Source organism: Schistocerca nitens, chromosome 2, assembly GCF_023898315.1.
Source record: "Schistocerca nitens isolate TAMUIC-IGC-003100 chromosome 2, iqSchNite1.1, whole genome shotgun sequence".
NCBI lineage: Eukaryota > Metazoa > Arthropoda > Insecta > Orthoptera > Acrididae > Schistocerca > Schistocerca nitens.
In genome coordinates this window covers 845,503,550-845,519,460 of record NC_064615.1, presented here as the reverse complement: position 1 = coordinate 845,519,460, position 15,911 = coordinate 845,503,550, and the positions used below count along the sequence as shown (strand labels likewise).

At 43.7% G+C, this 15,911-nt stretch overlaps 1 protein-coding gene across 1 annotated transcript in view; it reads right to left on the bottom strand.

Moving 5' to 3' along the window:
- LOC126234672 (protein gooseberry-neuro-like) overlaps window positions 1–15,911 on the bottom strand; it is a 433,892-nt gene that overhangs the window by 275,587 nt on the left and 142,394 nt on the right. Inside the window, exon 2 of the mRNA XM_049943412.1 lies at window positions 9,375–9,688. Coding sequence (XP_049799369.1) covers window positions 9,375–9,688 — 314 coding nt within the window. The remainder of the gene's footprint in view (window positions 1–9,374; window positions 9,689–15,911) is intronic.

Below are 15,911 nucleotides of genomic sequence, written 5' to 3'. Positions count from 1 at the left end.
AGAGAGTCCAAGCAGAGTCTCCATCGTTGCCCACTTCCCACCTCTACTTATGACATCACCGATAGCGTCATCCACTGTTGCCATATTTCCCATCTCCCACTAATCCCATTCCCCTGACGTAACCCAATTTCCTATGCATAAAATCGTGAGAAAAAGGCCCTTGGTGTGAAATACAAAAATCTTAGATAGCTATCCAAGAAGGCGACCTAAAGATACAAGAACAGTCTACATGGTTGCCAGGTAGCTTAAATCCAAAATAGTCACCTGAAATAGCGAGGAAGGTTGTCAGATTTCATACATTCTACGTTTAGAATCCTATCTTAGGTGGAAAACAGCAGAAAATTGAAATATTACTGTTATTTCCACGTTACAGAGTCCACTTGTGCCATAAGTTCAGGTCCATTTGTGCTATGTGCAAACAGTCCCCCCTCTGCCAAGTTGCCAACTCGCTTGTGCTGTGTAGCGGGAGTAAGGTAGAAATGTTGTATCTTTATTTACGGGGGTAGACCACGGTAGAAAACTTTATGAGTCTAATTTTTGTTTGCTTAAAATGTTCCTTTGGGAGTCCATTTTTAAGAGTCATTCATATAAAGTGTACCATAAATGTTAAATGCGTTAAAACCGCGATTTTCTCCATGGGGATCTGGCACATCTGAGGAATTGAGTGCACCCGATGTAATACTATAACAGTTACCGACGGAATAGGGTCGCGCTAGTTCGGATAGTGTCACAGAGGGCATTAGTATCAACTAAAATACTATTCTCAACAACATTTATTTTCGTAAAATGATTAGTTTATATAAACATTCAGAATGCATATGCTTGTTTCGCATCTGTTTAACTTGTTATTTCGCTTGTTTTTTATACGAAGTGGAACGTGAGTGCTTGGTTCAAATGGTTCAAATGGCTCTGAGCACTATGGGACTCAACTGCTGTGGTCATCAGTCCCCTAGAACTTAGAACTACTTAAACCTAACTAACCTAAGGACATCACACACATCCATGCCCGAGGCAGGATTCGAACCAGCGACCGTAGCAGTCGCACGGTTCCGGACTGCGCGCCTAGAACCGCGAGACCACCGCGGCCAGCTGAGTGCTTGAAAACGGGAAATAAACATAATTACACGGATACAAAAAGTTCGAAAAGTAATCCCAGTCGTACAAAAAACGCTTCGATTAGTAACCGAGCGAGGTGGCGCATTGGTTAGCACACTGGACTCGCATTCGGGAGGACGACGGTTCAAACCCGCGTCTGGCCATTCTGGTCTAGGTTTCCAGTGATTTCCCAGAATCGCTTGAGGCAAATGCCGGGATCGTTCCTTTGAAAGGACACGGCCGACTTCCTTCCCCATCCTTCTCTAACCAATGGGACCGATGACCTCGTTGTTTGGTCCCCTCATACAAATCGACCTTTAGTAGACGGAAGCAAGTTGATCGATATAATTTCGTCAAAATGGGAGTGTTTATACGTTGGCGAAAAGACCAGCTACATGACGCTTGAGTTGCAAATTAAAGTTTTGTTCAGTTTCAATATTAAAAAGCCACGAATTGAAACTTTAAACGTTTGTTATTTCAAAACAACATTTTTCAAGTTGGCAGCGGCTATAACACCAGAAATTTACATGTAATTATAGTATACCTTTTTGTAACTTGTGAGTCGGCACTTCTTCAACTGTATTTCGTAGGATTTTTGCGATATACTTTAATTTACACTTCTGGTGCACGTTTGTGGAACTACTTTTATTGTTGAAAACATTGACATCTATTTCAGAGGGCCACCATTTTGTTACGAATCAATTTTTTAGAAGAATATCTCTGCGTACCACGTTAGACAGTACCTTCAGTTTCAAAGCAATTTTGAAATTTCATTCTAGGTTGAAAATTGTGGCGTTCAGAGCTCCCACAATCCACACTCGCACTCGACGAACATCTTTCATCGATGTTGTATCGTGTCCTCTGGGTTCAATTTCTTTACTTAAAAAAATACATAATGCAATCTTAAGGGTGTACAACAAACGTTTGAAGTCAGTTGCGTAATTTTTTGTTAATTTATTGAAAAACATCACGAATATCAGTTCGAAAATCGAGCGTCACGGTTGTCGACCTTCTGAAACAACTACCGCACTGAAGGACCCCCGCGTTAAGCGCCACGTTTGCTCCGGCGATCTGTTCAAAACTGCAAGTGCTACTCCCATTACTGTCACCCGCGGTGTGCCAATGCCGGAGGGCCACGCAGGGTCGAGACGTCAGCCCGATGTGAGCCACCATCAAGACTGTCGTTCAGAGTTTCCACCATTAATATTCTGTTTGTGGTGTCACTGCTATGATCCCCATACATCCTCTGACATTGCAGTCGACTTGACCCAAGTTAAAATAGCGGGGAAATCCGGAAATGCAAGAAGCACACTTATCCCGGTCTTGGAACGCTTTACTAGTTCTGTTACTCGTCCATTCTACAAATTTATTCGGATCAAGTATATAATTAATGAGTGGCTATAACATTTGCTGTAGTATCCTCCTTAAAAAATAACATTTTGCCGAGAATTAGTTCACTACCAGTATCGAATGATTTTGCATAGTGTGATTTATTTCCTCAGTATGGGAATTTCGCTGCAAGTAGTGTGAAATTCAGCTTCTTAGGACAAGAAACATGATGTGATATTACAAGAATAGGATAATAACAATGGCAGACTTTGCGTAATAAATCGTTTTGACTAAGAGGCAACACTTTTCATTGTATCAAGAGGTATCACATATTCATAAAGAAGTAGTATTTCACAGCTGCTACTTTGAAAAATACTTTACTTTACTGTATGTGAAACTGAAACCATAAAAAAATATTAAATTTCTTAGTTGTATTTTAGTCCATAGAAAGATATGACAGTAATAAGAACGCCGAGATTTTTGGCTCTATTTAGTAGTCAGACTTTTCAGGAAGGTAAAAGCTTCAAGATGACAGTGAACCTGAATAACAGCCATTTTATGTGATTAATTTTTTGTACTGGTGATCTTCGAAGACCGATAGCAACAGCCTAATTACATCAACTCAAAAATTAAAACCGGTCTCGCAGCAAGATCACTTCAGTTATAAAGGAGAGAGTGTATAGTAGCAACACAAGGCATAAAACCGATAAAAAATGCGGTACTCATGTGACCTAAGAAAGAACAAAAAAGAGGGAAATAAGCAGTCAACGGTATTCTTATGCTTGGGAGTCTGTAGATATTCGTAAAACAGTATTTCAGTATTGAAAACAGACCATTTTAATGCAAACAAAGTAATTACAAAGAATAAAAGACAGAATATGGTGGATTAGAATTACAAAACTCCTGTTTGTGTCAGCGTTCATGACACTGCAGCATTTATTTTAGCATAATATGTTTATATCTTTCAGTATTTAACTTAACTGCTGAATGGGAATCATCTATCCCAAATAGACAAAAAAGCAGATTGTCTAATGGGAAATGAAAATCGGTATTTCTGCTCTTCTAGTCTCGCACAAAGCGCATCACTAGTTGGATCCAAATGGGAAGCAAGTAGCAAGGAATGTGCATAGCGATCTAAAGTGTTTTATAATTAATTTCATGTTTCTTAGCCAGAAAATGTGTGGACTTAGTCAGGCGTCGTTCTGCCTAAGCACAGTATGTAGGTGCACCTTTAAAAGAAACGGACATCATGTTTCAAAACTACTTTTACAAACTCTGGGGACCAGTTTCTTGCATCACAACAAGGAGAAAATTCCGTATAAAGATATGTCCGTAAATCGTTCGTTTTCTAGTTATTAATGAAATTTGACATTCAACGGCTTTCAAGGTACAACCAAATAATTTCACTAACAATGCACCCATATGACTCACTGTATTCTAGATGGCCTTTTATTGCCAGGGAGACTTGCTTATATTCGTCTGTCTTCACTGTGTACCACAGATAGCGAGTCAACTGGTCAGTGCACAGTTCAACAAGACAGAATATTCATTTCGTTAGCAGGCAGACATGATTTTTATGTACGGCCACGCGAATGGCAATGGACACAAGGCTGCAGAGTTGTATCAGATGGCGTTTCCAGACCGAAGACAGCCGAATCACCCGGCCTTTGGTGCAGTGCATTGTCACGTTGCTGACATAAGATCCACAGCACCACAGACAACGGACCGAGGAAGACGCACGTGTTGCTCGCACGCTTGACCAGGAGGAGCACGTTTACGGAATGGCGAAGAATAGCTAAGTATCAGCGCAATACAAGTGGCCCTGCCGTGTGATGTATCTTCAAGTCCAGCATGGAGGATACTTCATTAGCTATTCAGGTATCTGTACCATCTTCGACGTATGCAGGGCCTTAAGACTACTGATCACCCACCACTGCAGAACTTTTGCCGATGGTTTGTTGCACAAACTGCCAATATGTTGTTTGTTTTTTCAGTTTTGTTTACCGAGAAGGCAACGTCTGGAAGTGATGGAATAACAAATTCCCACAATCAACACATATGGGCTGATCGCAGTGCTCATGCTACATCACATCAGTATCAGTTTACGTTTAATGTTTGAGCTGGAATTGTAGGTGATTGTCTGTCAGGGCCAAAAGTTCTCCCAGCAGTCTTAGATGTACTGTCTACAGGAACTTTATTCGGAACACCTTCCAAGACCTGCTAGAAGAAGTGTCCTGCAAATAAAAAGAAACACGTACATTTCAGTCATAGTGCTCGAGATGCGCTGGCTGGTATCTACCATGACAGATGGATAGGTAGAAAAGGAGTATAGCCATGGCCTGCACGTTCCCTGATTTCAGTGCCTGGAGGCACGTTAAACAATTGGTCTCTGCAGCAGATCACACGGGTGCAGAAAGCTCATATACGTGCCATGGAAGTCTGAGAAACCAGTCGAAACTTTGATTCGATGAGTGTGTAGATTTTTAAAAGTTAGAGGAAGACTTTTCAAGCAATTAATATTAATTTATATCTGGCTGAGCTCCAATCACCTTAATTGTAAGCTTTCACTAATAACTCGAAAACGAAGAATTTTCGTGTATGTTTATATGAACTTTTTTCCTGTTTTGGTGTAAGCAACATGTCCCCAAAGTTTATATACGTATTTTTGAAACCCTGGTATTTTGTCATTGAAGGTTTAACACGAAATCCTGTGGGCATTGTACCTGAGATATCACAGAATTGAATGAAAAAGAATGGTAAAACTGAGATAAACTTAAACAAAATTCGAGGTAGTTCTCGAAACAGACGCATAATCGTCAGCCAGGTACGAAGTCCGCTATTGGAATCAGAACTTAACTTGCAGCAGGCACGACAACCAAACTGACTGCAAGATGTAGACTACTTGATCGCTAGTATTTGCTGGCGAGTGGTGTGCGTGACATACGAAGGTGATCCGTTCGGAGAGAAAGGAAGGGCAGGGAGAGCTCCAATTCCTGTGCTGTTAGACAGGAAATGCCTATATCGGATTTCATTTTTGTCTTTCTCTCATCCCCATCGGCAACGGAAATACACGTACTCATCACTATCACCAACCTTAAAAACATACACTTATGATCTACATTCACAATGAAGTTAGGAGAGTCTCAAAGTTCGCATATAACGGAAGTATTCCAGTTAAGTGTTTGAATGTACCCCCTTGGGCTCCCCTTCTCAGTAATGCCAAACGACTTTACTTTTACAGTTCGTATTATTACAGGGCACCTACAGTTGCTTATTGACGAAGGCAGGCGTGCACTACTCGTGGAGAATTTGATTATGTAATTTCCTGTTTTGTACTAATTTCATCTAAATGTGTTGTTGGTATTTCGGTCGTAAATCTTAAGGTGAAATGAAATTACAATGAAATGAATACCACAGGCTGCATACAGGCGTTCATATAAGTCAACGGGGAGAGTTGAAAATGTGTGACCGGACTGGGACTCGAACCCAGGATCTCCTGCTTACATGGCAGACACTCTATCCAGCTGAGCCACCGAGGACACAAAGGATAGTGCGACTGCTGGGACTTATCTATGGCACACCTCCCGTGAGACTCACATTCCCAAGTCATAGTCATTGTAATTTCATTCTAACGAACCGCATGATCACCGATGGTATCTGTTCTTTCGTACGTGTCCAAAAGAACAGATACCATATTCACATATAGAAATTAAATGAGCGTATGGCATTGTTGGCCTGGAGGCCCCATCCGGGGAAGTTCTGCCGCCGAGTGCCAGTCTTATTTCAGTCGACGCCACATTGGGTGACTTGCGTAACGGTGCTGAGGATGAAATGATGATGACGACAACACAACACCCAGTCGACGATCGGAGAAAATCCCCAACCCAGCCGGGAATCTAACCCGGGCCCGCTGCACGGGAGGCAAGCACGTAACCACCCAACTAAGCACGTGGACATCCTTAAGATTGACGATTTATGTGAGTGTAGCAATCAACAAGTAACTTTTTATATATTTCTTATGCAATTTACTTTCAGTACCATCAACTAGATTTCAACCCACTGCAGGCTCGCAATGACACACAGGAATATTATATTCAGGACCATGTGCAGCTCCACACTATAGCCATCATGATACACTACCTAATGGTTTAAATGAAATATTCGTTCTGATAAGGTGCATTTTATAGGTACACACACACGCACGCACACACACACACACACACACACACACACACACACACACACACACACACACACACAATATTTAGCTGCACTCGGTTTCACACTCATTCGCAGTAAATAAACGTACCCACATCCAGTGTTTACTTACTGTGAAAGAGTGTGAAGCCAATTGCAGCTAAATACTGTGTATGAGTGTGTTTAACCTGCAAAGTATTCGTTATCAGAACGAATTTGTCATGTATACCACAAGGCTGTGTACTCACCACCACCACCACCACCACAGCTTTTAGCTGCAAAAATCCAGAATATAACGTTCCTGAAATCGTTCCATCTGATAATGAGAGCGCAATGGCTCAAAACTAGTTAATGGTACAGAAAATATATCGTATCAGAGATTCGCAAAAAGCTACTGGTTGATTATTATACCAACAAAAACCACAATCGATGTAACAATCATACTGCTGGTTTGATGCTGCTTCCATTCCTGTTGTATGTGAGCTACCCTCTTCATTTCAGCATAACTGCTTAACCTCTTCCATCAACAAAATATTTTTCTAGCATCTAGGCCTGAGTCAGTGAGTCTTTCTTTGCACCATCCATTAAGCTTAAGTTTCCAGCAATGATACATATCGTAATATGACCCCTACCACTTTTTCTCTTTGTTACATTATCTTCATTATTGGATACTTGCCTTTTCCCCATGGCTTCGCCTGCATGTGCGTTTGACACATATATTGAGCACACCACCTCCTTCCCCTCTCTGATCCACCTCTTCCTCCCACTGCCTAGACACCACACCCCCCTAACACTATCTCCTTCTCCCCACTCTCTCTTTGTCTTCATCCTCTCCTCCCCCTCTCTTTGTTCATTTCATTCAGGCCCCCTCTCTGACACCCTCCTTCTCCTCCCTCTGACCATATCCTCCTTCCCCTCTCTCTTTCCATTTCTGCCTCGCCTCTTCCTTTTCCAGCTGCCCACTACTCCTCTACACTTCCACCTTCATCTCCCCCTCCTCCCTCTCTCCATCCATTTCCTTCTCCCTTTGCTGTTCCCATCCCTCTGTCTATCCATCTCAACCTTTTCCCAGCCCTGGGACGATACTAGTCCCACAACACACATGTCCTGCAGGACAGGCTACACACAAGGCACTTGAAATTCATTCATATGTCCCTGATATATAAGCTGCCAAGCAAAGCAGATTGACAAAGCAGGCCGATACTACTCCACCACAACATGCCTGTCATGCAGGGCAGCCTACATACATGTTGTGGCCCAAAAAACTGTTTCATGTCCCTGACAAGTAGGCTGCCCTGCAAAGTAGATTGATTTAGCAGGCCAGTAATGTCCCCATACAATATGCCTGCCACACGAGGTTGCCTAGACGTCAGGGGCTGCAAAAAAACAGTTTTTCCCCCGTATCTCTGGTAATACTGGATCTAAGAGGGCCGCATGGGATTAGCCGAGCGGTCTTAGGCGCTGCAGTCATGGACTGTGTGGCTGGTCCTGCTGGAGGTTCGAGTCCTCCCTCGGGCATGGGTGTGTGTGTTTGTCCTTAGGATAATTTAGGTTACGTAGTGTGTAAGCTTAGGGACTGATGATCTTAGCAGTTAAGTCCCGTAATATTTCACACACATTTGAACATTTTGATCTAAGAGGTTATAAACAGCCGGCCGAAGTGGCCGTGTGGTTAAAGGCGCTGCAGTCTGGAACCGCAAGACCGCTACGGTCGCAGGTTCGTATCCTGCCTCGGGCATGGATGTTTGTGATGTCCTTAGGTTAGTTAGGTTTAACTAGTTCTAAGTTCTAGTGGACTAATGACCTCAGCAGTTGAGTCCCATAGTGCTCAGAGCCATTTTTAATGAAAAAAAGGTTATAAACTACACAGTGCTGATACTCATAAGGCCTGTTGTTTCTGTGCCAAATTTGGTTGAACTCGATATGTTCGTCTAGAGGAAGATCCCAGCATACACAGTGCTTTATGTACATAACAGATTTGTTCTTATTAACTCATTGCTAAGTGTCTTAATTTGTTGCTCAATCAATGTGTTTGAGACTACGCTGGATGTAACCAAACAATTTGTCAGTGTACATAATGACATAGCCTTCTTGGTGTTATGCTGTAGTTGTTGGCAGCTGATTTAGGTATGTTTGTTCTCCCTGACGCCATTTCGTCACCTCAGTTAAGGGGAGGAAAAATTGGGGCACCATCTATCAAAGAATCACACAAACACTGCTTTAGGAGTCGTTCTGAGCTTAACTGTTTGTGTATTCTGTTTTTGCGATGGTGACGGGGAATTAACACAACAGTCGCCTTAAAGCCACACCTAGGCTGAATAATAATTACGTTGATGTCTGGATCTGGCTCACTTTTCTGTCTGTCTCCTCTTATAACGCTATGTGAGTGAGACTCCTACAGTCTTTATTGGGATTCAACATCTCTTCGAAACTCAGCCAGTACTTTTATTGTTGGATGTAAACAGAATTACTGATCCAGGAATACGATTTTAATAATGTAGGGAATGTGGTAAGTAGGTGACAATGTGTCACTATTGGAATGATCTCACTCCCATTGCATTCCTCGTTCTTTTTTCGAAACCAAGCTCTGTCTTTAATGACCTCATAATTGATGGAACATTAAATCCTAATCTCCGTTCCTTGTTTCAAAACCACATATAACATTCTGGCATTAGCATTTTGCTGTAAATTTCAGCAACTGACTGATACTGAGTCACATGCGTCCTTATTCCTCAGTGACAGGTGGTCCTTACCTTTATGAGACGGTCGCGGATCTCCCAACTGAAGATACCCGGGTTCGCCTTCTTGTACTCTTCAATGCGCGCCTCGATCTCCGGCGTGGCGACGCGCGGCTTGGAGCCGCCGATGACGCCGGGCCGTATGGAGCCGGTCTCCTGGTAGCGGTTGAGGATCTTGGAGACGCAGCCGTGCGACACTCGCAGCTGGCGGGAGATGACGCACGGCCGCACGCCGGCCGCCGCCATCTCGACGATCTTCAGCCGGATGTGGTTGGGCAGCGGCCGCCCGTTGATGAACACCCCGCCCAGCTGGTTCACGCGACCCTGACCTGAGGGAAAAAGTAATTATTTCCGCTTAGTTAATAGCAAAAGCTCTCACTAAAATAGCGGGAGATAAAAACATGGAACCTCTTAGTGCAGTGGTGAAGGCAGTAGATTCATCTTCGGGTATTATGGTACGATTTCCTAATTCAGTTTTTCCATAGAAATTCCTTGGATAGTACCCTTTCTCTCTCTCTCTCTTTCTCTTTCTTTTTCTTTTCTTTTCTTTTCTTTTTCTTTAATAACACGCCTTTCCTCGCCACATGCAATGGCTCATCGCATGACTGTTGTGGCCGCCAAACTCATTAGGCACTGGGCGCGAGAACCTCCACAACCTAACCCCTCAGACTGCCTCTGGGTATGGTCTCAGAGAAACTACCCCCTTCCTGGGGTATGGACCCTCCAAAGAGGAGCACGCTCTGCCACAGGCAGACAAAGTCGTATCTTGCGATCAATGTCCATGGAGCCCGCTTGGTGTGGGGTGTCACCTTCCTTACCACTCAGCCACGGTATTCAGACAGTTACCATCGTATCGGTAATGTACCCCATAGAAAGCTGCAGATCGCAGTTGGCTAGATCTAGTGACTGGAGACCTCTGAGTGCCCCGAGGCTCCCTGGGTTTTGTCCAAGTTAAATGCAGGGTTCTTAGCCACATTGCCAAGTCATAGATGGTCTGGACTTGAAATTGAACGTTTGCAACTCATGTCAGCACATTTGGACCTTCCACATTTGATGAGTAACACTCATCGACGTTAACGCAAGTCCTCTACTGCACATCTCATAATGTCTGGAAACGCCCATTATCCTTAATACCAGAGTACTTTCAAGCAGTTTTGTGGGTAGCCACAGTGCTGTCTGCTAAGGGGCTGTGTCGTATGCCTCCTATAGAATTCAGACACTAAGACTAAAGCGCGTGCCCCACACATCAACTTCCCCACAGTTTCCAGGATCTGAGGGAAGAGGTTTTGTTCAGCGTCGATCGCTCCATGATCCGTGTGAATGGGTTGTGGTCAGCGGGGCCTTCTGTGTTGGTTTCAAATGAGAGTGATTTTCCCGGGATGGCCGGGGGCTTACTAATTTTGAAAATCCCTGGCAGGAAGCCAGTCCCTATTGAAGAGTGGAAATGCCTGAATTATGTCCCCGAGGCGGATTATCTGAGAGGGCTGAATGTTAAAAATGATTTAGTGGAGCTGCTTGGAGCTCGTGAAGCCGATAGTGGGTCGGCCGTAAGCCCTCGCAGGGTATAGAAGATGAGTCTTCAGCCGTCTTTGTCAGAGGTGGTGTTTCGAAGTACGTTTCTGATGTCGGTTGTCAGTGATTCTTCTGCGATGAGCTAAGCTATTTGTCAAATACGGAAAGCCTGCAAGAATGTGAGAACAAGGTCCCGTGTGCGGCTGTCGAATTCTCCTCAGGCACTTTCCGATTTTCTAAGCGAGCGTTGCAGATCAGTGAGCGTGCACACTAGTGTAGGAAGAGGCATTACAGCAGTGCGACAGGCTACCAGCTAGTGACACGCTTGGCGAGGTTTAATTGGAGCTAATAAGTTACATTTGTTTCAATAGAAATTTGAGATCGTCGTTTCTGAGGCACTTCTTCGCTGTCAGGTGGAGATTAGCTAGAACAGGGTTTCCCAAACTATGTTTCGCGGAACAGTGCTGTTCCGCAGGAAGTGAGTAAGTGCTCCGCGAAAAACTATTAATAACATGACAGTTGTTTCGACGTTTTCACGATTGCTTTTAATTTTACCATGATTTCTGAGTTATTAGTTTTGATTTGAATTCGAATTAATCACTGAACAAAACAAGTTTTTCTCATGTTTTAAAATTTTATTAACCTTCAAAATAAACAACGTGTTCTGTCAAAGTATCCGGATTCTCAAAGTGTTCAGTCAGGGGAAAAGTTGGGAAACCCCTGAGATAGAAGCTAGACGGACGAAATACAGTCTTTCAGTATTGTCCAGCGACAATACGGACGCAAATTGCAGCCACAGTTACCCGCAAATGTTTGCGGAAACACATTGCCGGGAAAGAAGTGTTTAGATGAGACATACTGTGGCCGCGAAAAGGACGAAGAGAGATAGTGGAAGTGAGTGTGGCCCTTCTGTATTTGTTTTCCACAAGGATGAAAGGTTCAAAGAGAAGAGAAAGTCGAGATTCGTGGACCTGTTCTTTCTTACGCAAACCAGCTGCTTCCAAAACTAACTGCTGAACTGATTCTGGATAAATATCTTTTCCTGAATAGAAATAATTCAAAAGCCAAGATCGCTTAAATACTGTTTACTGGATAACCGGTTTCAACACACTAAAGGTGCCATCATCGGATCTGTGGAGATATAACATGACAGTTTTGAGGGAGGGCTTACATGAGTAACACTATATACATTAGTATTAGTTCAGTACCACATACCTGAATGTACGAGGGCGGTTCAGAAAGTAACCTCCGATTGGTCACAGTGCGGGTTGTGGGGGGAGTAGCGACGCCATCTGTGCGTTCACGCACTCAACAGGTCAGTCGGCATCAAGCCGTGGTCGAGTGAACGTCGTACCTGCGCTAGTTTAGTTTTTGTGGCAGTTTGAAATGTGTGCTGCAATAGAAAACCCCGCCAAATGTGAAGTGCGTGCTGTCATAAGGTTTTTTACAGCCAAAGGATATTCTGCAGCAGCTATTCATCGTGAGCTTTGTGCCGTGTATGGACCAAGAGTTATGAGTGAAGGAGTTGTCCGTGAATGGGTACGTTTATTTAAAAGTGGACGAGAAAACGTTCATGATGAAGAGAGGAGTGGTAGACCATCATTGGTGACTGACGAACTCGTTCAGACAGTTGATGCAAAAGTTCGTGAAAATCGACGTTTCTCAATGTCGGAGTTGTCTACTGGTTTTCCACAGATTTCTAAGACTCTCTTGTACGAGATAGTGACAGCAAGATTGGGTTACCGTAAGTTCTGTGCACGATGCGTGCCCAAAATTCTTACCGACCACCACAAAACTCAAAGAATGGCCTCTGCATTAGACTTTCTGTCACGTTATGAGGACGAAGGAGAACCATTGTTAAACAGAATCGTGACCGGTGACGAAACCAGGATTAAGTACGTGAACCCTGAGACAAAAGAACAATCAAAGATGTGGGCACATTCAAATTCGCCTACCAAACCAAGAAAAGCCTCGCAAGATTTTTCTGCCAGAAAACTGATGGCAACGGTGTTTTGGGATGCCAAAGGGGTGTTGTTGGTTGAATTCATGGAACGTGGTACGACCATTAATCAAGACGTGTACTGTGAAACAATAAAAAAGTTACGACGGGCTATACAGAACAAACGCCGTGGTATGCTGACTTCCGGTATCGTTTTTTTGCACGATAACGCCCGTCCTCACTCTGCTCGCAGAACAACGGCCCTTCTTGAGTCCTTCAAGTGGGACGTTATCAACCATCCACCTTACAGCCCAGACCTGGCGCCAAGTGATTATCACCTCTTCATGCATTTGAAGAAATGGCTCGGGTCACAGCGGTTTGATGACGACGAAGAGCTCAAAGATGCGGTCACAGGCTGGCTCCAGGCACAAGCGGGTGATTTTTATGCAGAAGGAATTTCAAAGCTTGTGAAGAGATACGATAAGTGCCTCAATCGCTATGGAGACTATGTAGAAAAATAGTGCAAAGATGTAGTTGTAAGATGTATATATTAAAATATTTTTATTTAACTTGGTGTATTTTTTTAAATCAACCGGAGGTTACTTTCTGAACGGCCCTCGTAGATCAACATTTATAAACCATTTGGATATAACGATATAAAATCATTGTCACAAAAAATACAAACAACTGCTGTCGTGGTCATTCTTTTCCATAAGATACGTAAAAACGCTGCCAAAAGATAAAACTATTTTGTACATGACCGCTGCTCGGCTAACAACGGTCGACATCACACTGCCCTATTCAGCGCAGGTATACCTGCTGCGGTTCTAGTGGTTCACAACCGGCCACTAGATAACGCTGTCCAAGCAGTGCACACACAGTCCTGAATACTGAAACACGATGTATACTTTTAATATGTAGTTTAAAAACATTTCGTCTGAGAACTGGGGAGACCAGTGCAAATATGAAAGACTGCGTACAAGTCAAAACCAGATTAGAAGTCACGCTCTTTGATCTTTGGCTAGTCGTCATTCATACAGAAGTTAGATGCACCCCTTTAAAATGCACTTCTCATCCACATTCCACCTGGTAAAAGTCGTTAGGAGCGCTTTGGCGGAAGGAGGCAAGGAATTCATTAAAGTAGTTTGTAATAACAGTCAACTGTTTATGTTAATATTCTATTGTGGTTCAACTCTACATTAACCCACGAATAAAATTATTCAGAGAACAATGTTATGGAAGCGAATATCACCACACTGCACGATGTAAGTAGCGTATGGCATGGAAGTTAACTGGCGAGAGGAATGTTGTGTGTTCCATATACACTGAAGAGCCAAAGAAACTGGTACACCTGCCTCATACCCTGTAGGGACCTCGCAAGCACGCGGAAGTGCCGCAACACGACGTGGCATGGACACAAGTAAAGTCTGAAGTAGTGTCGGAGGGAATTGGCATCGTGAATCCTGCAGGGCTGCTCATAAATCCGTAAGAGTACGAGGGGGTGGAGCTCTATTCTGACAACACGTTGAAAGGCATCCCGGATATGCTCAATAATGTTCATGTCTGGGGAGTTTGGTAGCCAGCGGAAGTGTTTAAACTCAGAAGTGTTCCTGGAGCCACTCTGCAGCAATTCTGGAAGCATTGTCCTGCTGGATTTGGTCTAGTTCGTCGGAATGCACAATGGATATGAATGGATGCAGGTGACAAGACAGGATGCTTACGTAAGTGTCACCTGTCAGAGTGGTATCTAGACATATCAGGGGTCCCATATCACTCCATGTGCACACACCCCACACTATTACAGAGCCCCCTCCAGCTTGAACAGTCCCCAGCTGACATGCAGAGTCCATGGATTCATGAGACTGTCTCCGTAGCCGTACGCGTCCATACGCTCGATACAATTTGAAACGAGACCCGTCCGGCCAGGCAACATGTTTCCAGTCATAAACAGTCCAATGTCGGTGTTGACGGGCCCAGGCGAGGCGTAAAGCTTTGTGTCATGCAATCAGCAACGGTACACGAGTGGGCTTCGACTCCGGAAGCCCATATGGATGATGTTTCGTTGAATTGTTCACACGGTGACACTTTTTGATGGCTCAGCATTGAAAGCTGCAGCAATTTGCGGAACGGTTGCACTTCTGTCACGTTGAACGTTTCTCTTCAGTTTCGTTGGTCCCGTCCTTGAAGACTCTTCCTCGGCCGTAGCGATGTCGGAGATTTGATGTTTTACTGGATTCGTGATATTCACGGCACACTCGTGAAATTGTTGTACGGAAAAATCCCCACTTCACCGCTACCTCGGAGATGCTGTGTCCTATCGCTCTTGCGCCGACTATAACACCACGTTCAGACTCACTGTAATCTTGATAACCTGCCATTGTAGCAGCAGTAACCGATCTAACAACTGCACCAGACACCTGTATGAAGTAGGCGTTGCCGACCACAGAGCCGTATTCTGTCTGCTTACATATCTCTGTATTTGAGTACGCTTCCATATACCAGTTTCGTTGGCGCTTCAGCGTATAATTAGCATTTGGAGTAACATATGACGGCAATGATGAGAGCACATCGTGATGCAACTAACATATTTACAACCAATGTAAATACGGTTTGCGAATCATGAGTGTATGAGTTTGTGGGTGATTCAATATGTATCGGAGGCTGGTTGAGATGGCACAAATAAAAGAATAAAACACTCATGATGCGCATGTTTAACACCTGTTACAGCATTCCTGTTTTGAAGCTTAGTACGCACTGTGATGCACTGTTGAGACTCATTGCCACAATTCTTTGTCGTGGACCCTTTATGGCAGATTTCTTTTCCGCGCCACACACAAATAACGTGTCCGCTGCTAGGTTTCATTCAAGGAAAGCATAAAGCTGGAAGTTGAGTGATCTCCAGCGCTGCTGAAAGAACATACTGCATGTAAACGAAGCAAAGTTACTGAAGTATTTGTCAGGAAACGTTTTACTTGAACCATAAAAAATAAAATGCCACATATTGGGATTCGCATGTTTCTTCGCGAAGCAACTGTTCTCAAACGAATGTAGGGAATGAATTAATTAAAAATATTTGATATCACATGATGAGGTAGTTATCT